The 25,148-nt window shown below is 28.4% G+C and overlaps 1 protein-coding gene across 15 annotated transcripts in view; it reads right to left on the bottom strand.

Annotated features, from left to right (window-relative positions):
• The window catches only part of LOC108686143 (disintegrin and metalloproteinase domain-containing protein 11), a 58,385-nt gene that overhangs the window by 19,706 nt on the left and 13,531 nt on the right, over positions 1–25,148 (bottom strand). For 11 of the 15 annotated variants that reach the window (XM_018191264.1, XM_018191266.1, XM_018191261.1 and 8 more), the window contains exons 2-18: positions 22,659–22,712; positions 19,933–20,081; positions 18,297–18,353; positions 18,091–18,170; positions 17,843–17,912; positions 17,209–17,355; positions 16,665–16,868; positions 16,221–16,295; positions 15,970–16,142; positions 15,598–15,767; positions 15,321–15,484; positions 15,034–15,201; positions 14,414–14,718; positions 14,046–14,165; positions 13,845–13,926; positions 13,631–13,726; positions 2,429–2,588 (exon numbers count right to left, since the gene is read on the bottom strand). In XM_018191264.1, the coding sequence (XP_018046753.1) occupies positions 2,429–2,588; positions 13,631–13,726; positions 13,845–13,926; positions 14,046–14,165; positions 14,414–14,718; positions 15,034–15,201; positions 15,321–15,484; positions 15,598–15,767; positions 15,970–16,142; positions 16,221–16,295; positions 16,665–16,868; positions 17,209–17,355; positions 17,843–17,912; positions 18,091–18,170; positions 18,297–18,353; positions 19,933–20,081; positions 22,659–22,712 (2,274 nt within the window). The remainder of the gene's footprint in view (positions 1–2,428; positions 2,589–13,630; positions 13,727–13,844; positions 13,927–14,045; positions 14,166–14,413; positions 14,719–15,033; positions 15,202–15,320; positions 15,485–15,597; positions 15,768–15,969; positions 16,143–16,220; positions 16,296–16,664; positions 16,869–17,208; positions 17,356–17,842; positions 17,913–18,090; positions 18,171–18,296; positions 18,354–19,932; positions 20,082–22,658; positions 22,713–25,148) is intronic. The other 4 variants (XM_018191274.1, XM_018191267.1, XM_018191270.1 and 1 more) reach the window with 1 other exon arrangement.

Here is a 25,148-nt window from a genome sequence, read left to right on the forward strand (position 1 = left end):
AAGATCTACTATAGTTTAAAAAGTTAGTTAAAATTCCATAAGAGTCAAAGTTAAAGTTCTATAATTAAGAGACGAATATCTTTCTTATATATACTTTTAATGTATACATAATTATTAAAATTTATATAATTATTACTTAACCTGAGAAAGGGAGATACAGAGAGTTAGGGATTTAAAAAAAACAAGAGAATACATATAAATTTTGGAATTTAATAAATCTAAAAATCGAAAAATGCAAAAATAAAGTAACATTCCTATTTTTTTTCAAATATAACAAAGTGACCTAAAAGTGTTTTATCGCTCAAGGGATAAAAGCGGGGATGTCGCATTTGAAAGGACTGAGAAAATATCAAAAGGATATTAAAGGATACAAAAGGATCCTTCTTTTTCGCTTCTCTTGAAACGAAATCGAGCATGATTATCGTATAATATATGAGTTCGCATCCGGATTTTATGTGCACAGCTGATAGTATGACCCCAAAAAATTCTAACTCTGCCTTATCGCGAGCCTAAAGTTGATCGGGACGATCGACTGGACTCATATTGCTAAAATTGAAAGTACAGTAGACTTCCTTTTTATCGGAAACGCGCGATATTATTTCCGGTCTAAACTTTCCGCCAATAAAAAAGACTTATCGCTGATTGAAATCGGTTCAGAAAAATCATTATAGCTTCAATTGATATATTGATTTTTTTTATATGGATTTATAAATGTATTTTTTTATTTCTAATTAAACAAATAATTATCTGAAGTTTATTAGTTCAAAACTGTAATTTCATTCATGTATTAATTATTATAATAGATGTAATCTTTTAGATTTTATATAAAAAAATTACAATTAATTAAATTAGATAATATAATGTTAATTTCAATTTTAGAATTATTTTTTAAACAAATATTATACTAGTTATATCATTAAGTTTTAAAAAAAAAAAAACGATTTAACGGAAGTCTGCTATACTATATGAGAATTAATAATTGTTAAATAACTCGATGATAATTAATAATGGTAATACACAAAAATAAATATAACGATTACTCAAATATTTTTATACTTGAATAGTCGTCTTGAGTAGTCGCTCCTATTTATTTTCTTGTATTTTAATAATATTATAAATAATAATTATTAATGCGTTACATAATTGTATCCAGAACTTAATTCAAAAAGCAGCAATAATAATATTTCTAATTTTATGTAAAATATATTTTATATAATAAGATTAGAGAGGAGATTGTTAATGTGAATACATCGTTTAAATACAAAAGCGTCACTTTCAGTCAACGTTAAATATTAAGCTAAAAAATACCTATATTATATATATTATTTAAATGAATTTAGCTCAGAAATATGATTGCACACCGATTATTTTTGGATTTTCAAATGCAATCAATTTGAAATGTTAATCCTTCCAAATTTAAATCATTTTAAAATCTAAAGAATTTATAGCGTTCTCTGAGACAAATTCATTTAAATAATACATATACATGTATAATTATTTAAATATTATATTATATTATATTAGTTCAACATCTAATTTTGACGAAAGTGATGCTCTCGTATTTAGGTGATGTACTCACATTAACGGTTTCGTTTTTAATCTTATTATTGTTTACACATGTTCCCTTTCAATGCGTTCCTCTCTATACTTATTATTGCTAAGTAAGGAATATTGCTAAGTCCTCAGGTCTAATGGTGAGGACGGAATGCAAGCTTTCGAGTTCGCTTCCCGGCCAAGGTAATATTTTCTGCAATAAGTTCTTTACAAGTTTTAACTTGATTTAAATTTGGGGGATTATTAATATTACAGATTGATTGTGTTGAAAGTCTGAAAGTAATCAGCGCGCAATCATATTTCTGAGATAAATTCATTTAAATAATACATATATGTATATATTAGCTTAACATCTTATAACTTGGATCGAAAGTGGTATTCTTGTATTTATATTTTATATGTATATAAAATTTCAAAATAATTTATAAAATGTCGATGTATATATTTTTATTCAAATCTTTGCATGAAAAATATAGCGTACTTTGATTATACTTAAAGAACTTTTTGTATGATCTAAATGCAAATTTTAGTTTGAATATTTATAATATATATTAATTATAATATTTATTAAATATTGTACTTTTTGAAATAAATTATCGATATAGAAATAATAATAATTGTATAGCATGAATAATTGTATTTCTTTCATATAGATAACCCTCCAGAAAGCATATAATACAATAAATAATTAAATTTGAATAATGAATAAACGTTGCGAAGAGAAATAAGATGTTTATATTGTTGTATACGCCTGTTGAGAGGGTTAAGTATAATGTTTAAAAACAAATCTGCAAGTACAATAGCGCATCAATTTCCCGCTTTTATCCTCGAAATAACAATTATGAAAAAATGTATGCAAGAAGCCGCGGCTTACCGTAGGGGGTCTCTTTCTTTTCCGGAAGTTTAGAATCAGATTTAGGTACTACTTCAGTTTGGGGTGTTGTCGGCAATGCCGTTGGAATAGATTGCTCTATAGAACAGTCCGGTCCGCTCCAACCAAGAAAGCAGTGACATTTGTTGACGTTCGTACACACCTATAAAAAAAGAAATAGTAATTTTAGATAATATTATAGATAATATTCCAAATTTGACATAAATAATAATTATATAATTGTATATGTTGCGTTGATGCACCACGAATCTTTACTTCATAAATAATCATTGAATCATGAAAGAAATCTTTGACGGAAATCTTTCATGAAAAAAAAATCGGTTCGTGTAACTGAATTTCGATTACGACAACCAAAATTTTCTGTTTTCTGCGGACTAAATGAAAACTCAATTGTAAAAATAGAAAAATTTCTATAATAGATTTCCGCTCAGACAATTGTTTTCGGTTATCTCAACCGAATGTTAACTGCCTCTGCTAAAAGTCTAATTTGTGTCAACCAATAGCTCAATTATAATAACGAATGCTTATAGTAATAAGAAACAGAACGTTCTATCTCTGACTATTCATTCTCCTTTATAATAATTATATAGTATAGTTCGCGTTATCGAGTGTTTCAGTTGCTGGAGATAAGTTTTTGTTTACTTTGCAATTAATTTCACAAACCAATAATTTTATTTATATAAAGGAAGTTTTTGGTAGAATCAGACATATTCTTAATTAATACATCTTATTATATAGATAATGCATTTTTACATATCTATTTTTTGACATTAACAATACTTAAAAGTATTGAAATTGAACAATATACATTGCTCAATTTCAATTATTTCAAATTAATGACAAGAAGCATACATGTATAAAATGCATTATCATCTGTAAGATGTATTAATGAAGAACATGTCTGATTATATACAATATAAAATTTTTATATGCAATATAAAATTTTATAAGAAGTATATAACTCCACTCATAAAATCTTACAAAAATTAATCAGTAAAAAATGTTATAATGGAATGAACAAATCATATAATAATTAAATTACAATTCATAAAATTTATTGAAAAATAGCAGTTTTTTATATAAATATATTTATAATAAAATATGTAGTTCAAATTATTACATTTGTTTTACAACAGTACTAGAATTTACTTGCAACTTTCGGCCGATTTTCTTTCAGCTTGATTTTCTTATCTTACCAACTCACAGTCTAAATGTCGATCAGCATTTAGACTGCGCATGGGTTGGTGAGGTAAAGGATAGGAATCAAGTTGAAAATCGACTAAAAGTTGCAAGTATTCCAACAATGTTTTACAATGTACATAAATGTATAACTTAACTGTTAGTTAATTTACATAAAATTGAACATAATAAAGTCTTAAATAGAAGTTTTTAAAGCAACATAATATTCTTCATTTGGCATTTTATGAAAAATAGCTAAAAATGGACTATGTAAATTGCACAATAACCAGCAGACAAAGATTCGCTCTTTAATACTTCATATGTGAAGTTGTTTGTCATATCCTATGTTAGACTTCGCATATAAAACATGTTTAATCTCATAACAGATTATAGTATTAATAGTTCCAAATATACCGGTAAATATTGTGAGTCAAGAGAAAGAACTATATAATTGTTGATGCTGTATTTTATTTTTGCTTTTTTAATCCAAGATACTTTAACGTTTTTAAATTTAAATTCTGCAAGTAAAGACGGTAAAATAAATAATACTTATCCAAATATGATATATCACTGATAAGAGATGCTGGTCTCATCGAAATATGTTCTTCTAATTCTTTCTTAGTTATCAACCTATAGTATAAATGAGCTGTTCTTTCATAGCCATAGTATAGTAAAATATTTCTTCTTGAACTGGTGCCACTAGCAATTAATTTTGTAAATCGATTTTTTTATTCATATCGTAGATAGTTTGAATAATGAAGGCAGATTTGAGGATTTGAAAATAATATATTATGGAATTTTGGTTTCAATGTATCTGCAAATATTTCTTAATATAGTCTATGATGATTCGGTAGTCAATGTTTCAAGAAGTTTGATTGCTCCTCTCTGGAGATATTTTGCATTAATGAGATCTACAATTTTTTGTAAAATTATATGATAACTCCATAAATTATCATACTGCACAAGATCACCTACATAAAAAGCAAAACAAGTAAAAAAAGTTTGTATTTCTGAAGTCGACATTTTTATTTTCCTTTGTTTAATTTCATCTATTGAAATAAAGTGTGGTTTATTTCTGAATTCATTTCTTTTATAGTTAAAACAATCTATATGCTCATTTAGTTCGAAGCGAAAAAGTTTTCTTTTTAATAATGTACTCATATATAATATGACTCATTCCATATTTTAAAACTCCGAGCTTAACATCGTGTAAAATATTAAAAGAATAATTAGAATAAATATTAAAGTATTGAACTCCAAACAAATAATTCTTTAACTCTGGCTATATTTTGCAATCTAATTCTATCTAGTCTAGAAGCTTTGCAAAATCTACAATTTGCTCTAAAAGAGCTTATATAACTTAAAGCAAAATTTAGAGCTAAATTATTACCAAACAACAATCCCAAAGCAAAATAAATTTTAGAATCATTTCAAATGTAATGGCTTCCTTCTGCAAATAATTTATTTCATCCACTACAATATGAAAAATATTTTCATTTGAATACGTATCTCTTTCTGAGGAATAAAAGAGGAGACATAAGAATATGTTTTCTAGTTTTGCTGTGAACTCTGGTGGGATGCAAGGAATTAAAAAATATACTCCTACTTTCTAGAGCGTGACTTCAATGACTACAAAGCGGATTATTGACTTCAAAATCGTCATAATATAAAAAAATTGATAGCACAACTTTTACTTTACCAATATTTAGATTCTTTTTCCCTCCAAATCTCTCTTTGAACAAAATTCGATAAATCTTTTTCAATTTTTTATTTTTTCACGTACTCTAAAGTTTTTTAAAGAATTCCAGGAAGACAAAAAACTATAAAGCACTTCCCTCATGGGAATAAATTGAGCAGTAAGTGAAACAATTTCTTTAATAATTCTATTTTGAGAAAGCTTATTATCGATCTTAGAATCAATAACATATGACTGGGAAAGAATATAATGACCCATTTCTTGAAATATCTTAAGATGATGATATTCTGAATAAACATCCTTCGGTTTAGTTAAAACCGGAAGAACTTTATCAACTTTTCTTCTTTTATATCTTTAGCGGGATTTTTCATCAAAATGTTACAAAGTAACTGCTTCAAATTAACCATTGCAGAAAGAAGTTGATGAAAATCATCAATAACTAATTGCATATGATTTCTTGGCAAACTAAAATTTACTTACAAATGTCATTAAATTATTTCTCATACTTTTCTTAAGTAAACATATAGTTATATCTTCCTTATTTGAAATATTAGAGACATTGCTATTTTTCTCATTACTTACTTTAGAATTAAAAGCTAATTTTCTTTCCTTACTAATTGTAAATGTGTCTAGTAAAATAGGTTTATTACTACTTGGATGTATTGGGTCGTCCGGAAAGTTTGTGCCGCAAAAGATTTAAATTTAATAAATGAAATTAAAAATTTAAATCTTCTGCGTTTCAATTTTCCTTCAAAATCGGCACGAACTTTTCGGACAATCCAATACATAAGGATATTTATGGATTTTGATCAAATGTCTTCCAAATGTTTTTCAGTTCGGAAAATTCCGCCAATAATTCCTTTTTTGATATTTAAATTCTGCATATTCATTAACTCGTGCGCGTATCTTTAATGTAAATAAAGAGCATCCACAGAGAGGAAGTCAATTTTTAATTAGAGAACAAAAAAACATGACGTTATGCAGATAAAATTTAAAAAAGAAAGTACAATACAATACAGCAACAACAGTTAATAGTTATGCAAAAACTAACCATAATTAAAAAGAGAAATATAATTGCAGAACCGATATAACAGATATTATACAAAGAAGCTTATCACTATCTTAGTTTGTACATTTTTTAATTTCTTTAACCAATGGCTAATAGCTGTCTCCCTTATCAAATGGTAATTCATAGATATATCCCTAAATTAGGGATGTAGCTATGAATTATCATTTGACAAGAATAATCAAACAGGTTTACAAAAGTAGGAATAAACACAATTATGAATAAAATATTTTAAAACAAGCTTCAACAGCTCTAATTGGGCTCTCCATGTTGTACATTCTTGCATCAATTACTATGTAGGAATCAATCACCAAATCCTATGATTCTCCTAGGATCACGAAAGATTGAATACTTTGTTTCATTTGCCGGGCATTTTCAATTCTTCCAACACTTTTCAATTCTTTCAAAAAATTCCTTCAATATCATCTGTAGTCTACAAAAAAATGGAGACATTGATAATATATCTTATTTTCGTTTTTACAAATAACAATGATCAATATACTAAATGCGGATTGAGTATGTCGATTTTTCGTAGATTTTTTTTGTCGCTGAATCCGAATGAACATTGAAATTTTTTTATCTTCACATTTTTTATTATCATATTTTTAAAACAATTCAAAAGTGTTTTTTCGTATATAAATAATAATTTGCACTATCTAATCCGCATTTTAAGCTTTTTTTTAATTTTCTAGTATATCTAGTTTATCTAGTTTATTGTTTATACTTTGTAAAAAATAGTTCAAAAATACATTTTTTTTTACTTTTGATTTCAATTTTTTTCAAAAAAACTAGATGTGAGCCGGATTCGAATTAAGCGGAGAAAAATCTCAAGAAATGATTCGAAAAATTCAATCTGCACCTATATGTCGATCCATGTAATTTGCATAAAGAGAAATGTTTCATTGAAACTGACCTTTACTAGAAGAATAAAATTATTTAAAATCTCTTGGTTGTTTACTCTGCGAGGTTGACTTGCACGCAGCACTAAAGCATTAAATAATTTTAGTAGAAGTGATAAAGCAGTTATATCAGAATTACCTTCAAAATCAGAAAATATATTTGTTTTGAATAATTTCAGAAAATATCTCTAATCAAATGAAAAAAAATGATGTAAAATATTGAAAAATATGAAATCTAAAATTGTAAGTAATATTCTATTAAAAGCATTTCAATGATGTACATACTGCCTTATCGTATTTTTTACTTCTTGTTGTTAATAGCCAAAGCAGACTATCTAGCTGAAAAGTTTGATGCTAAGTGTGGACAATTGGTCAAGATCTTCTTCTAACTAGAAACATATAAATTGTTAAAAGGTTATTGTATATTATATGTAGTAGTCATGCACATATCAGACAAAATTTTCACGAGAAAAAACTACTTGCCAACATATAACCTAGAGGCTGTTTCAAAACTTTATACTGTTCAAAATAATTAGCTATTTGATCTGAAGCGATGGCAGATTTTAAAGTATTATGCTTAACTTGACAAGTTAAAGTCCATTTTACAACGACAATGTTCCAAGGTTGAATTCGATTTTGCAACCACTGAAAAAACTTCACGAGAAAAAACTACTTGCCAACATATAATCTAGAGGCTGTTTCAAAACTTTATACTGTTCAAAATAATTAGCTATTTGATCTGAAGCGATGGCAGATTTTAAAGTATTATGCTTAACTTGACAAGTTAAAGTCCATTTTACAACGACAATGTTCCAAGGTTGAATTCGATTTTGCAACCACTGAAAAAACTTCACGAGAAAAAACTACTTGCCAACATATAATCTAGAGGCTGTTTCAAAACTTTATACTGTTCAAAATAATTAGCTATTTGATCTGAAGCGATGGCAGATTTTAAAGTATTATGCTTAACTTGACAAGTTAAAGTCCATTTTACAACGACAATGTTCCAAGGTTGAATTCGATTTTGCAACCACTGAAGGGCTTCCTGCACTTTTTCGGTGATTATAATAATACATTTTACATATTATTATTACATAGAATGATTATCTACATAATTTATCTAAAATAACCACAGCAACTTGAACAAACAAATTTTATATATTTTTTATTTATCATATCTTCCTTTAATACTTACCTGGTTTGATGTTTCAACTAGCTTGACATCTCTTTGACTTACTCTAATTTTTACGCCATTTTTTACTAATAATCTATTTAACGAACAATATTTGTCATACAAACAGCCTACAGGATCTCTTTTTCGATTCTTTGGAATGGTATATCAAACATCCTTTAAATTTAATTATATCAAATATGGTATATCATATACCAAACATCCTTTAAATTTAATAAAAAAGAAAGATGTTTCTAAATTCACTTGAAAAAAAGAAAACAATGACTTACTTCACTTTCATCAAGAAACTCTTTCTCGATCTCTGTTCGAATTTGTATAAATAAATAAATAAACCAAGCTGGAGTTATTCTGAACAGAGAAAAAGAAAAAAAAATTATGACAGATTATAATACGTGAACAAAAGATTAAAATATTGATTATAAATAATATTTGAAAAATCAGTCGTGTACTCACATATGCTTCTCCAGTAAATTCATAATTAATAATTGCTTCCGCAAGTCTCAGCTTTCCTGCCTCAGATCTTTCTTTGGAATTGCTTTTGTAAATTATTATCTTTCTTAACTTGTCCAATACTGTAAAATAACAGAAGTGCATCATTCTTGGAATAAAATTTATAATTTTTGAGATGTGAAGACAGTGTGAGCATATTATACTGTATGCACGTTGAAAAATATCACTTACATTTAATACTTTGGATGTTTCATTTTGGGTAGGTTCATAGGAGATGTGTGGAAGTGGAAGTGCTTAATTCATTAGCTTATTCATTAGCAATTGCAAGAGGTTGAAATTCTAAATCAAATTCAGTCTCTGTATTAAAAGAAATAAAGTTTAAAGAGAATTCCTGAGACAAAGAGGCATCAGTCAGAGAAACGATTTCTTATAGGACAGATCAGGAGGAAAGAAATGGAAAAAGAATTCTATTGATATTAATAAGTGTAAAAATGATATACATACATATGAGACGGCCTTAAATATATTTAAGTATATATATATATATAATATGAAAATTTATGAATATTGACCTAACAATATCAAAATGAAACCAACTATGAAATAGAACGTTTTGTAAATAATTAAATGTAGAAATGAATGTAATAATTCGTGCGGTATTTTCCTACCTTATCTTGTTATTCCTATTTCAACTTTTCCTTTAATGATCATAATTTATTTCTTAATTTTACCCGAAATTCCTCTTTTATTATTAAGCTGTTTATGTTTTCGGCTTCTAAGAGCAGGAAAGCTTCTTCATCAATTCCTGAGTCTATAAGGAAAAGAAAGAGAATAAGATTATGTAGTTATACATATAATATGCAGATGTTATATTATTTTGCTAATTTTATAATTGCATCACTTACTTTTGATATGTTTGAGTAAGAGTCTAATCCCCATTCTTTGAGGTAATTTTCAATTTTCGATTATCCATTACGTTTTCCGAAGTCCAATTATTAAGTTCAAACAGGAATAACAAGATAATGCTCAACAAGCTCGATGTCCACAATGTTAGAAATCGATTCGAAATCTTGGACAGAGAAAGAATTAACAAATCACAATTTGGTCAATGCGATTGGTCAATTCTTTCTTCATCCGAGATCTCAAATCGATTTCTAACATCATGACATTAATCGAGCTTTACAATTTTTTTCGGCACCTCGATTATTATAAATAATATTTTATAAAACACTAGTCAAAATTTTAACCAACGCAGCTGTAACTCACCTACGTTATTGCCGTTGAGCGAGGCATAAACTGTCACTATCAAACACCAAACTCGCCGTATTCAGATCTTTTCGTTTGTACAGAGAGATCGTTTCTTGTCACAATTCACTACATCTCATTTCGCGCACTATGGATTTTCACTTGATGCTGAAAATGAGCGTCATAGCAAGAAAACCCAGTTCTGTGCAAGTAATCGAATGGTTCGCTACGATGGCAACATACTTGAGACGGAAAATTTTGATTCCTCTAACCGAAAGCATTTGTTAATGTAAACAGCGCTTTAGTTAGTGAGAGCAGGCTAAATGTGTGAATCTCTAACTGAAACTCAACTAACTGAATATCTCTGCTACAACTGAAATTTTTTTCCATGTTTCTTTAGTTTTAATTGCTCTAGTTTCGAATATAACAATATTTGAAAGATCGAATTCTCCAGATGGAATTTACATATCTCGCATAGCACACTTTATTCGAGAGACGTTCTAAGAATGTTTTTAGGACACAGAATGTTTTTTGGATATTTTAGAATATCTCTTGAAAATTAATATGCTATATGTGTATGGAATATCTTTTTGAATTATTATTTATCACTACTATTTATTAATATATTTATATCTACTGTAGCATTACGTTTTTTTTATAAACTATAGTTGATTATTATTGATAATGTTATGTCTTTTTAAAATCTATAGCTGACTGTTAATATATATAGTACTAATATAATATATATAGTACTATAGTACTATATATATAGTACTATAGTACTATATATATAGTACTATAGTACTATATATATAGTACTATAGTTACTAATATATATACTATATTAATATATATAACTATAGCTGCGTGTTTGCTTATCTTGTTTTATATTTTTTGAATGATAAAGATAGAATAATGCAATAACATTTTATAGCACACTCCCAAATGTAATCTGTGGATTCATTTCATTTTATCCTCACAGGGCTTGTAAGCATCATTTGTTCTTGATTAATTGATGGATAACAAGGATAATTTGATGCTTACAGCATGTAAATATGAAAATGAAACCCTACATATAGAATGTCATTTCATATTTTAAATTTCAATTAATCAAATCGAATTTTTTATTAACAGAATTGAATTTTTATTAACAGAATTTTTATTAACAGAATTATTAACAGAATTGAAGTTAGTTTTAACCTGAAAATTAAACAGAAAGGCAATTGCATTAAAAAATATTAAATTAAAAATATTAAATTTTATGTAAAAGTATTTTTTAAAAATTCGTGATAAAGACACTCCAATTACATGAATTTAATATTAATATTAATAATAATAGACGAGAGTTAAGGGCTAAGAGCAACAGCGGGTTGTTGGTTGCTTTTTCTTTTTTGTAAAAATGCTTAATTAATTTTATTTATTTATTTATTTAATTTGTCAAAGAGTAAAGTTTAATTAAAAAGAGAATAATAAAAAATTCTAGAGAATATAAATCATAAAGATACAATTGCCAATCAGAACTAGGACTAAGTGTTCATATATAAAACAAATTCTTTATATCAAATACAATAGAGAATGCCATCACGGTCAAAGTTAAATGTTTCGAATATTACAATATATATTCTTTATTAAATTAATTTCTTTTTTTCGGATATGATTGCGCGCCAACTTTTGGACTTTTAACACCATCAGTCTGAAATGCTAATATCAATCCTCCCCAAATTAAATTATTATAGAAAAACTGTAAAAATCTTAAGTATTGCGAAAAATGACAAATGGGCAATTATCAATTGAAACTTGGCACAGTGAACGGTGCGTGATTTAGCTTTAAAAAAGCTTTATCTTATATAATCAAATAGGAAAGAATATATATTTCGGCTAGTATTCTAATCTTCTTCAATAAATAGAGATTATGATGGAGGATATTCAAATGTAAATTTGGAATCTTGTTTAAATGCGGTGAAATGATATTATTTGCAATATAAAATGTAATAAACTTAACGCGAAGTTGTTTTTAAAATGGATCTTTTTTCATTTAATCCAATTCTTTAATAATTTGTTTGTATATATTGCAAAAGTTTTTTGTATATATTTACAAAATGAAATGTGTATTTGATGCATTTTGCAGCCGGCGTAACTTTAAAAGTAACTATATGGAAATTCCCGAGATAACAGATTCAAAAATATAAATAAATGACAAACGGACAATTGGGAATTGATACAGAGAGAAACTTTATCTTACATAATCAAATAGGAAATAGTACATGTTTCGGCTAGCATTCTAGCCTTCTTCAGAAAATAGAGACAGCATTTTTTATATAAAGTTTTTTTAAAAATCACGTTCACAAACCGCATTGTTTATATTTTTGAATTTGTTATCTCGAGAATTTTCATATATAGTTACCTTTATTGCAAAAAATATTATCTCAGCCAAGGTAATTTTTTATTTTATAACAAATTAATTAATTAATTTCCACCTTACATTTTTTGGTTATCTGAAGTAATTAACAAAAAACAATAATTGTATATCACGAATTAATTAGCTTACAGAAATTGTTGCAGTTAAATAATTAAAAAAAAATTTGTCAAAGCTGAAATATCCCAGTAAACACGTTGTACGCAATTTCGGAAAATTTACATAATATAGTGTATGTAATTGTTACAGAATAGCACAATGAATCAAAGACGAAACAGGTATATCATTCATGCAAAAAGCTATAACTGTTATATATGATCTGTACTGTCACTGTTTCGATGCATAGTTAACGTAACATTACGTAATTTGAATAATATAAATTTTCATTCTCTGAAAACTTCGTAAATGTTACGTAACTATGATAATGTACGTTATTTATATGTAAATGTTACGTATATGTTCCTCTTTTTTTCCGCGAAATATAATTAAAATATGCTGACATTTTGATCTGAAAATAACATAACTATTACAGAACAGTGGAACATCGTTCCATAATGTAAATGTACGGAATGATATTCACTGGGATATAAGAATTAAATGAATCGATAAATTTCTTTAAAAAAAAATTTTAATTAAATGTGTTAAATATTAAAATATCTTTAAAAAATTTAATTAAAAATGTTCAATTAATTTTTTTAAAAGTACCTCTAATAAATTTTAAGACGTTTTTTAACTTTAACATTCCTTGTGTTCATAATTTAACATTTTTTATTTGTAACAGATAAATTTCTTTCAGTTTTAAACAACAAATATCTAATTATAATATTAAAAAACACGATATTTTAAAATAAATTTAATATAGTTTTTATTTTATTTATAATATAGTTTTATTTTTATTTTAATGATAGAATTCTGCGACAATTAGCTGTAAATTTAGATTTACTGCATTTGACTTCTAATTTAAAAAAAATGAAAAATTTACTATTGTAAAAGTGTTAGTAGTAAAATTGCTTTAGATTATTTGTTATGAAATATACTTACGCCATTTCCTGAACATTCTTTATCATCGTGATTGCTGGGGCATTTTTCTTGATCGATGTATGGAAATAAACTCGTGCAAGTTTGATTTACGCAAATCTAGAATGCATGATTAGTAATCAATATGAATATCATAGGAATCAAGTTAACATATTATTTGAAAATAAGTAAAACTACGTATAATTCTTATGAGAGTTAAATGTGTCATTATAATTACCAAGTTATCACCGCAAGATGTGCCATCACGAACCAATCCCATTCCAGGTATATCAGATCCTTCCACTCTTCCATTTGTAGCTCTTGCAAATAGAAATAATTAATTTAACATAATACACATATATTGTGTGTATCAAAATGTAAAATATCTCAAATATTCAATTAAAAAGTAGCTTCTTTGACTTTATTACTAAATACTTACTTGCATTCGTATTCCTGGTTCTTGATGGAAATTATAGTTCTAGTATGTAAATCCTTCATTCCATCGATTACTGGTTGCTTGCTTCCTTGTTGGCATTGAAGAGACCCACAACGAACGTTTCTAAAAGAAAAAATGTTCTTATTTAACCGTATATTATTTTCTTATTTATGTTGATATTATATTTAAATATTCGATTTGGTTCAATCGAATTGTCTCTCGTACCAATGTAATGAAAATTAAGACAAAAACTTAGAATTTATATCAACCTTAATCTTATTTATTATTTTAAATTAAATTTTTACATCTCCTTTTTCCTTATATCTTTCAAATTTTTATTTTCTCGTTACATAATAAAAGTGATTACTCACTCAGATTCACATTTGATAAGATGACCGCTGGAGTCGGTTCCGCAGTGGCCGTTGATAGATCCTTTAGAATTAAATTGCTCGAAACATTCTTGATCGGCAGCGATTCCGCCGTAACCCCATACTTGCTCACATTGTAGATCCAGAGCCGGACAAATTCCGTTGAAGCAATGCCCAGCATTATTCGCGCATGAGTTGCCATTCTTTTTATAAACGTCCGGTGGACACTGACCAGTATCGCCAGTGCACATTTCCGGTAAATCGCATTCATTCGTCGATTCGCGGCAAACGACGCCGCGAGCACGGAGCTGAAATTTGTCAATACATTGAAAAATGTAGGATTTATATGTTAGAACACAGATACGAAAAGCAAGAAAAAATTATACGTCGGAAATGGAATTATTTACTCCTTCGTACATTCACCATTTTTCATGCTGTTATATATACTTAATAGTTTACATTTGATAAATAATTTAATGTTTTTTGTATTCAATATTTGGAAATCTTTAAAAATTAATTATAATAATGCTATATCTCTCTCAATATTATGGTTCTTCACGCCATATTGTATTACTTCCAAGAGATTGGTCGCTAAAAGACAGGAACATCTTCTCTTATCTTACCTTGCAATCGCTGCAACAAGGACCGGTCGCGCATTCGGCCTCCGTTGTCAGCTTACAGGTGATAGGATCGCAACAAGGATCGTATTCCTTGCATTCCTCGATCGATCCGCAGTCGCATTGTTCCCCGTCGTCGATTACCCTGTTTCCGCATGATCTCCTAATCTCCAACTATAACCCGAAGCAGATCCCAAATCGATTAAGTTAATCGAATTTGCTTCAAGGTTCATTCGATCCCATTCTAATTCGATTAAAGTGTTATTGATTTTATGTGTAAGTTGTCAATTTACCTCGTTTGGTTTGTTAAAAAGGCAAATGCCATGGCCGCTCTTTAAAGCTTCTATATAGTCAGTTTTACTACATTCCGAAAACTTGTATGGCTGAACGTTTTCTAGGCCAACGATAGATTGAGCCATGATGCATCCGTGCCAATCGCGGCAATTGCAATCGTTTCCTAAAATTGATAATAAAAAATTTTACCATCTCCTGCAAAACTGGAAACTATTTTCCTGTTTGCCAAACTGATTCACGTATCGAAAACAAAACAAAGAATTTTGTAATACTTACTTCCATCGTCGTGGCTCATGCCAATATTGTGACCGATCATATGTGCCATGGTACCAGCTAAAAGATGAGGCTCGTAAGTATTTAGATCAACGCTGATTCCTACGGATCTTTGGCTGCACACGGTCTCGGGTACAGCCACCCCTGATTCTCCACCTGAGAAAGTCTCACCCCTACCGAGAATATCCACAAATGTTACTTGTTTATTTAATAATATTATTTGCTATTAATTGTTAACACTGAATTTTTGTGCTCTTAATTTATTTCAAAAATTAATCGTATTAAATCGAGATAAAAATATGGACAGATATTTTGATATAATCAGAATTTAATTAAGAAAAGAATTATAAACCGGAAGAATAACAATAAACTCACGTGAGTAATTGAGTGGTGTCCTGAGCAACTTGATACATTCTCCGCATCGTATAATCATTAAAGCTTAACAAGGCTTGATCGATGTCGATGCCGTTATCGATTTGCGCTTGGTTGCTGCCCTTCCAACTTTCGATGTATACGACGGAGACTCTAGTGTTTAATGTACGGAAATACTGTGGAGAAAATCTAATTTAGTACATATCCTATGGGAAAATGAATTTACATGAATATTATTACATAATTCAGTTTACCAAATCTGCGATATTAGCAACTTGGATGGCATCGTGAACAACCTCAGCTCTGGTACTACCGTTTCTTTTGTCAAACTATACACAGAGATAAAGTATCATTTGAAGCTGGATATTATAGATGTGTTAAATAGTATAATTAATTAATATAACAAATATTAAATTGTATTTTCAATTAAAATCTAATAGAGAAATGAATAAAATTTAAATTTCAAATAAAATCTAAATTAATATAAATTTTAGTTAAAATTAAAAAATAGATTTATCTTATTATAATTTTCTACTGTTATAAATGCAAATTGAAAAATTAAATAATCCGTCATCTGTTCTCTGAATAATCATCTTACAATCTTCTATTTAAATTGTATTATCGGTATAATTTATTGTTTTGTCTGTTATATAATTGTCAGTTTAATTAACTTACATTTGAAGGGTATAATAACGTACCATAGCCTTATCGATAATGATGGCAGTTTCGATATATTTGGTTGCTTCACGGACGTCTCTTTTATATCGATCGGAAATGGTTTCTGATAGCCCGAAGATGTGCTTCTGCCGGCGATTCTTTACACGCCACTCAAGATTTCCCGAGTTAGCGCAGCCTTTGTTAACTTTTGTTCGGGCTTCAAATATAATGTGAGGATGTTTCTGCTAAAAGAGAGGCCTGCATATAGTTTATGTTCTCACCAACTGCTTTGCCCTTTTCTGACATTCCATTTTTAATTATAGCGCGACTTCTACGAAGTTAAGTCTATCTAGTAATAAAATCAAGCCAAATTAGCCAAATCGAAGTCTTTGTTTAAATTTAGCCGCATCAGCCGCTGATTATTATTTCAAATGGTGTGCGAATTATACACATGGATGAGCACAGATTAGGTTTCTTCGTAGTAATTCAATTATAATTATATGTGTTCCAGTATTTTTTAAACAATCCGTATGTAATTGCATCATCATAGTCTTATAATAATTAACGAGAAGAAATTTAACTGACCGATAAATCGCCGCCGTAGAATGGATGAATGACGAAAGTCTCGTTGCCTAAATGAATGACACCGCTGACACCATTACACGTGTGAAAAGCAGCGCTAGCTCCCGGATAATCTCTCACAGTGCCGTGATAATAACAATGTTCTATCTCCTGCAAGAAAGATAATAACACCATTATGAGATTATCGTTAAACTTGAAATTTCCTCTTAATGCTTAACGCGAATATTTTAGACTTTATTATTATTCACAATAATGCTTTTATATTATAATAAATAAAGTAACAGTGTATATGCTTTATATTATAATAAATAAAGTAACAGTGTATATGCTTGTACATATTTATTATTGATATTTTTTCTTTCACTAAAATAGCTTTGTCATTACCCGTTCAAAAGAGCTATTTTTTTTATTTCTCTTGCTTTTTATTGTAATATCAGGTAAGACTATATATGAGATAATTCATATTAAAAGCAATTTAACCCAACTAAACTAGTTTTAACAAACTATACAAAACAAACTATATAAAATAAACTATGCGAAACAATTATTCTTTCTAAACTGTTAATTGGTCTGAGTTACATATAAATATTTGAATATCATTAGATTGTGAGATTACGTTTCGTTCGAAATATTTTACCTGCTTAGACATTTGTTCCGCATTGCCGGCTAAAAAGTCTTTCTGTATAAGATTCGGAGCTAAAAGTTGCCTGCAACATAATGATGAGAACCGTATGTAGATGTATGTACATCTTTTTTAATAAATGATATTTTTTAATTAGATTTTTTACTATTTCTTCCGCGTTTTTTATGATTAAAATTTATTTATCATTAAAAAAAATAGATATACTTTAATCAGCGTACATGTATATGTATAAAAATACTTACGTATTTAATTCTAAGTCTAGACGAAATTTATGATTAAAGGCCTTGATCAGAAGAGACGTCCGATGAAAATGTCTCCCTGTCTGAAAATATCAATTTTGTTATTATTAATCTTTATCGCTACAATTATTTTAAGGATTACTTATTTTAAAATTAATATTAAAATTAATTGATTATCTTAAAATCTATTTTTGTACTATAAAACTTACTCTCAATCTGCCTCTAGGATTCTGATATCCTCCATCTCCGTAACCTCTTTGAGGAAACTAAAATACAATAGAAACATACATAATATGTTAAATCAACTATAATATTTAAAAAAATAATCTAAATAAATTAAAAATATATAACATGGAAGAGCTTAGTATATATTAATACTACTAAATATAAATTTAATACTACTAAATTTATAATACAATTCTTTAATTATTTTGTGTATACAATTTCTTTTTCCGTTTGCAGTTATATGTATCCATACTTTTATTAACTTTATTTAATTTAATAATAAAATATTCACGTGCATCGAGAGAAAAGTTGCAACAAACAGAATATAAATTAGTTGTCCCAAAAATACTATAAATTACAGTAATTGCATATCTATAAATTATAGTAAAATTATAGTAATTGCAATCATTTTTATGATAATATTGATGGTAATAACTAATTTTCATGTTCTTATCTATACATATATATTTGTTGAATAACTATATATAGTTATATACATATAGTTATTATTATGACTAATATTATAGTAATAATAATTATAATTATAGTAATATGTAATTACATAAGTAGTTATTACATAAGTAATAAAAATTTTTCTCTCGATATATAATATATTAGGTGTAGGAAAAAGTTCGTTGCGTTTTTTTAATGCCATCTAATGGGAAAAACGCCACGAACTTTTTCCCACACTAATATATATATTTACGTATATGTTATATGACAATTATATCTGTATTTGCTGAGATGTTTGATGATTATAATTACTTATACATGATAAAATAATTATGATTAGAAATTTCATTTTTATAATTATTATTTACTGTTATGAAATGTTTTAATAATAATATAATATAATTTATATATTTATATGTAGTTTTACCGAAAAGTATATTTTAGTTGGAATTTAGAAAATTATTATAAATTGTAATAGTTAAGGATGTATTCTGCAAAGTAAATTAAATTTGGAAATGTTTAATATTTACACTTCAAGTAAACTAGATACATGTGGAAGTTGTGTGAATAGTATTATATTTTTATTTAATAACACATTTTTATAGTCTATTTTATAGTTTATTTTATAGTCTATTTTTGTCAATAAAAATTAATTTTTTTTATACAATTACAAAAATTAAGAAAAATCTCAATTTTTTATGTAAATGCTTTAAGTTGTTCAAGATAATTTATATAAAATTTCATTGTGATTGTCTGTTTTCTGTAAAAAAATAAAAAAATAAATAAAATAATTTTGTTTATTTACAAAACAACTAATCTGTGCGTCCAATAAAACTTTATATTATATTATAAATCATCTTGAATATGTATTTAAAGTTCTTAAATACAAAATTCAGATTTTTTTTTTTCATTAGATTTTTCTTAATATTTTTAGAACACATATCTATTTCTTATTAACATAATTTTTTATCCATATGAAAAATAACTGCTAAATTTTTTCTACTATTTTTAAGTGCAATATAAAACAATTTGTAATCATTTCATAATTTTTTGAATGTTTTTAAAATATGTTTAATATATTTAATCCTTAAATTATAATTGCAACCATTTTTTTTCTTAATGTGATGAAGACTATAGATGAAAACAATGCGGGGCGCGAAATTTTACCTTCGGTACGCCAACTTCTCTCGTGGAAATCCCCATTTTCTCGTGATGCCGTAGCTGTACCGGATAGATGATCTGATAGTAATGACCACCGATATTTCGTATTAGCTCTTGGTTTTGTCGATATTCGTGTAGTAGTCGTTCGACCTCACCTGAAATTAATTTCCACGTTCAATCGAACGCCCTAATTTCACCCCCCCGGTTCCCCACTCTTTTAACCACCCCTCTACGATCTCTAATTTCATCTCGAATGGACTTTGGGGCGATTCATTGCGCCGCATCGACAAAATTTCACGCTATTGCCATTAACCTGCCCTCTCAACCATCGACATTGAGATTTTAGTCCGTACGATTCAATAATAATGGTATAGTAATAAAGTAGTATAAAATAGATTTTATTATCCCATTTCTTTTGCATCCACATATCAGTTCTCTCGATTGATTCCCTATATAAAAGTCTCGATTTCCTACATAAAAGAGTGACATTTTCTCTCTGATCAAGTCTCACACACGAAAGTGATGATATGTGTATACATACAAGGGTCGTTTGAAAAGTTTTGAGCCTTAATATGAATATTACTCGTCAAAACCTATTGTATATGATACTACAGTCTATGGTATTACAGTATATGTTTTAAAAGATATCTGTGAAAATTGTAGCTATTTTGAATACTTAGTTGTTGACAATCATTTATGCCAATCCATGTCAGTGTTTTTGTAAAAATAGAAAAAGTCGAATATCGGCGATCGCCATGACAGAAATTTATGAATTGCAGTTCGAATTGATTGACTACCCACCGTATTCATTAGATCTAGTTCTTAACTTTTTTCCTATTTCCTAGGATTTGACTCGGAGAACAGAGATCTTCATCAAACAAAAACACTGACATCGACTGGCACAAATAACTATCACACAACAACTCTATCTTTCAAAACATGTACGATTGTAGCACCAGAGTGAGTTTAGGTGAGTAATGCCATTTTCATATTGAAGCTCAAAATTTTTCAAACGATCCTTGTATATGTATATATATATATATTCCTTATAGCATTATAAATTATAATATATATATTTAATATTTATCAAATGTCATATTTTTAGATTTGATGTAATTAAATTTAAAATTCTTCTCACTTCATTTATTTGCAGATTTTTTGCGAACAATTTATATCCTATACATCGAACATTGCTCCTAGAATTTATATAGTAGTTGAGGAATACATTTTGCGTGTTGAAAAATTATCATTATTCAGATTAACGATAAATATCCATATTTCAAACTTCTCTCTGGATATAATATTGATTGTCCTCTATTTCATGAATCATTTCGCGTCCTTGTTTCGAGAAGTTTACGCATGCAGATCGCGAATTTAATTTCCAATCTCCACTCCTCGAGCAGCGCCCAAACATGCCGAGATTACTCGCCGATTAATTTACTCTTTTCATCCCGCCCGTCATCCTCCATCCTTTTCCTCCCACCAATTGTTGCCGTTGCCGCAGAAATGTCACGTAAATTGCGATTAATTCGGCCGACGTCATTATATGTTGCACATTACAGTTGTTGAACATGCGTTGCGGCAATTTACAGTGCGGTGGCTTCAATTTTGCGTCAGAAAATTCTGCAATGATGTCCTTCTTAAACGTGATTTTTGAAAATTTCTCAAGTACTTGAATACAAAATAATCATTTGTTTATAGTTATTGAATTTTACATCTTTATGCAAGATAGACCTCAAACTTTAATTTTTAATTAAACTCTTTAATTTTCTAAATCCTAAATTATTTGTTATCAAGGCACATTATGTAATATATTTCCCAATACTTTCAATCTAAGTAATTGCAAACTGAATTTCTGTATAAATAATAGATATATTCAAGTGATATATCAAATTAAATTAAATTTCATGTAATATACAGAAGCTATTGCTGTTTACTCGTGTATGCTCAACGCTGCTTTACATCCTAATCCCTAATTAAGCTCCCTAATTCTATGAATCCTGCATTCAACGTTACTGAAATACATTATATAAAATTTTCTCAGCTTTTAAAACCAGATTAAAATAAATGCGAACTGGAATAACTTCAAATTTTTCTTTTCTCTCTCTTAAGACAGATTTCTCATTATACAATCACCGTAATATCTAGGCCGAGATTCACGTCGTCGAGCTCTGTCCCGGTGCATTGTCCCCGTCTAAAATGTAATCCAATTTAAGTTTCGCGTTTCCGACCAATCAGCGATGTTGACTTAACAATAAACCGCTCTCAAGGATTTGTCGTATCCTCAAGGATCAAGTTTCTAACGAAAGTGCTGCATTGCGGTCCTTCCATTTTATGGTAGTTTGTTTACGCAAAGCCTTATCCAATAGCCGTCGTAATTGTACAAAGATTGTGACAGCAAATCTTTGTAAATTTTTCCTATCACGCAATATTAACAGAATTTTAATTTATCTAACCGTTACGATTTATTGTGTAAATAATGATGAAAAACTTTTATTGTTACATTAAATTAAAATTAATTTCACAGGAAAATTTAGATTAAATTGAATGATTTGTGAAACAATACTTACAAAATTTTATTCATTGAATTTTAATATCTTCGTAAATTTAGATAATTGTATTTTAAATTATCCTACTATTATGAATATGGGTAGTACATAAATAATTTTGTTTAAGTAATGTTATTTTACTAATAATTTTCTGTCCAGTATAATGATATTGTATTCACTCACCAGCGGGAGTTTCCTCTTCCTTCCAAAAGGAATCATCTAAGGTATAGTCTGCTTCTAAAACACAAAACAGAATGTGCATTTCAATAAATTATAGAGATTGTATTAGACAATAATTCAAAAATAAAAACAAGCAAATAAAGCAAATATAAAATGTGAATCAATCAAACAGATATAAATAGTTTTACAATTTTTCTTTATAATAATCAGCCAAGGATAATGTTTTAAAGAGTTACTAGCAGTAAAAGGATAAAGGTGGTATATACGTGTTCAGGTATTTTAATGGCTCACCTGAGAATTTTAGACAAGATAAACTTTAGGATATTTCAGCGAATCAGAACAAAGCAATCTCTGCTGACCACATCCAAACAAGAAATCGAGGATCAAAAGAATATGAGATCAAAGAATCTAAAACACTTGATTTTGAAGATCTCGTATTCAAAAGTCAAGATCTCAAAAACATCTCAAACGAAAGCCTTCTTTAAATTAGTTTATGGTAAACTTTAACTTAATTTCAACTTTTTAATTATTAATTTCAAAAATACTTAATGTTCTAGATAGATAAAGCGTTTAAAAAGTATCATATTTTCTCTCAATCAAAGTTTTACAGATTCTGGAATTTTATAACGTTTAAAAACATGTACAAAATATTTTATGTTCAATCCATCTATTTGTGTTAATTTTAAAAACATTTTATTTAAAATATTAAATATCACAATAGTAAAGTGACTCTAGTGACGACGAATGTTAAATGTTTCAATATTGAAACATCATAATGAATCCATTAATTATGCATCAGTTACTCGTCCCATTATAACCGTATGTTTACCTATCTTACTCATTCATCTGTTACGCGAGGTTAATACAGAAACTGCCAACCTTTCTATTGGAATACAAACAGAATAATTTTCTTATATTAGCCAAATATCTGATATTACCTTCTATTTATGGATATGTCGACTCAAGCATTTCCATTCGTTTGTTTATCATAAAAACATGTTATGTTCTTTCCACATAAAAGGATCCGTTATATAATTGCGCAATTCATCACATCCTGCAATCTGGATTGAGTAAAACGTTCATGTGAGAAACAAGAAAAAGAATATACGGTAGTATTTGCACTTTTATCCCGCACAAGGACAAGAATGGATGACGAAACTTTTTCATCTTCGCGCAAAATTCTTCGCCACAAAATTCATAAGACGTAATCTTAGATAAAGGGACAGTTTGCGCTGGCCTACTTCCGGTACCAGAGCACAAAAAAATCAGCCGAGGGCGAAGGCCTCGAATAGATCGGAGTCAATGACTCGACGGTGCAGTCACAGCGTTTCTTAACCCTCTGGAGCCCTTCGGACTTTTCGAGCGAAACCGCGGTACATCATCCTTCACTATTGAGTGACTGAAATCTTTTCAATAGTTGACGATAATATTTATCGTTAAAAACAGATAGTTCATATTACTTGCTCGCAATTTGATCATCTTTTTTTTAATTTAATATTTTATATTAAAATTTCTGAAATCAGAGCAACAAAGTTCAAATTGGATAAAATTGAGGTTGAGAAGAGCGTCAAAGATGAAGAAAGTTCGATTGCCTGACAAGCTTCATAATTAAGTTATTTAGAACTCGAAGGATTCTGACATCATCTAAATTCGAAGGCATCGTTTATATAAAAACATAGATGCATCTAAAGATATGAACTTGTGCAAAATTCGGATGATTTGATTCAGTCTTATATCAAGGACATAATGATTTAGTCAGATTATATAATTATTTAGAATTGAATATTCAAAAACTTAGAAAATCTTAGAAAACTGTACTTATACGAATAATACTTGAGAAGAAAGATAAGTGCGTGAGAAGAATCCCTAAGGAAACCTTAGCAGTTGGCTAGATTCAAGGTAAGCATCGTATTGCCACATATGGAATTAAACAATCGATTTATCTGAAACTCAAAAGAGCCAAACTTCAAAAGATAAATCCTGAAATCCTTTAAGTCAGAAGTATATGAGAATTCTGATATAACTAGATTGCAATCAATGTTATAATAAAAAAATTTAATAGTTATCTAAAATAAAATGATTAAACTATATTTAGAGAAAAAATAGCATTGAAGCTTTACAAAATCTTTATGAAGAACTAAAGTTTTGAATAATATTTATAAAAATAAATAAGAATCATCTCCTACTTATATAATAGAAAAAAATGTATAAAAATTTAAAAAAATTTTCAGGGAAGATTTGTCCAGGTTCAAGGTACCAAGCTGTCTCATAGGAATATGAGACTGAACAATCGGTTTATCTAGGACTCGAAGAGTCAAGCTTCAAAGGAGCTTGAAATCGTCTAAGTTTCGAAGTGACTGGAGAAGATAGTGCAAAAGGGCACCATGAAAGAGAGAGGGGAGAAGAGGAGAGGGAAGAAAGGGGGGAGGGAGGGAGGGAGGGAGGGAGAGAGAGAGAGAGAGAGAGAGAGAGAGAGAGAGAGAGAGAGAGAGA

This window comes from Atta colombica, unplaced genomic scaffold (assembly GCF_001594045.1).
Source record: "Atta colombica isolate Treedump-2 unplaced genomic scaffold, Acol1.0 scaffold164, whole genome shotgun sequence".
Classification (NCBI taxonomy): Eukaryota; Metazoa; Arthropoda; class Insecta; order Hymenoptera; family Formicidae; genus Atta; species Atta colombica.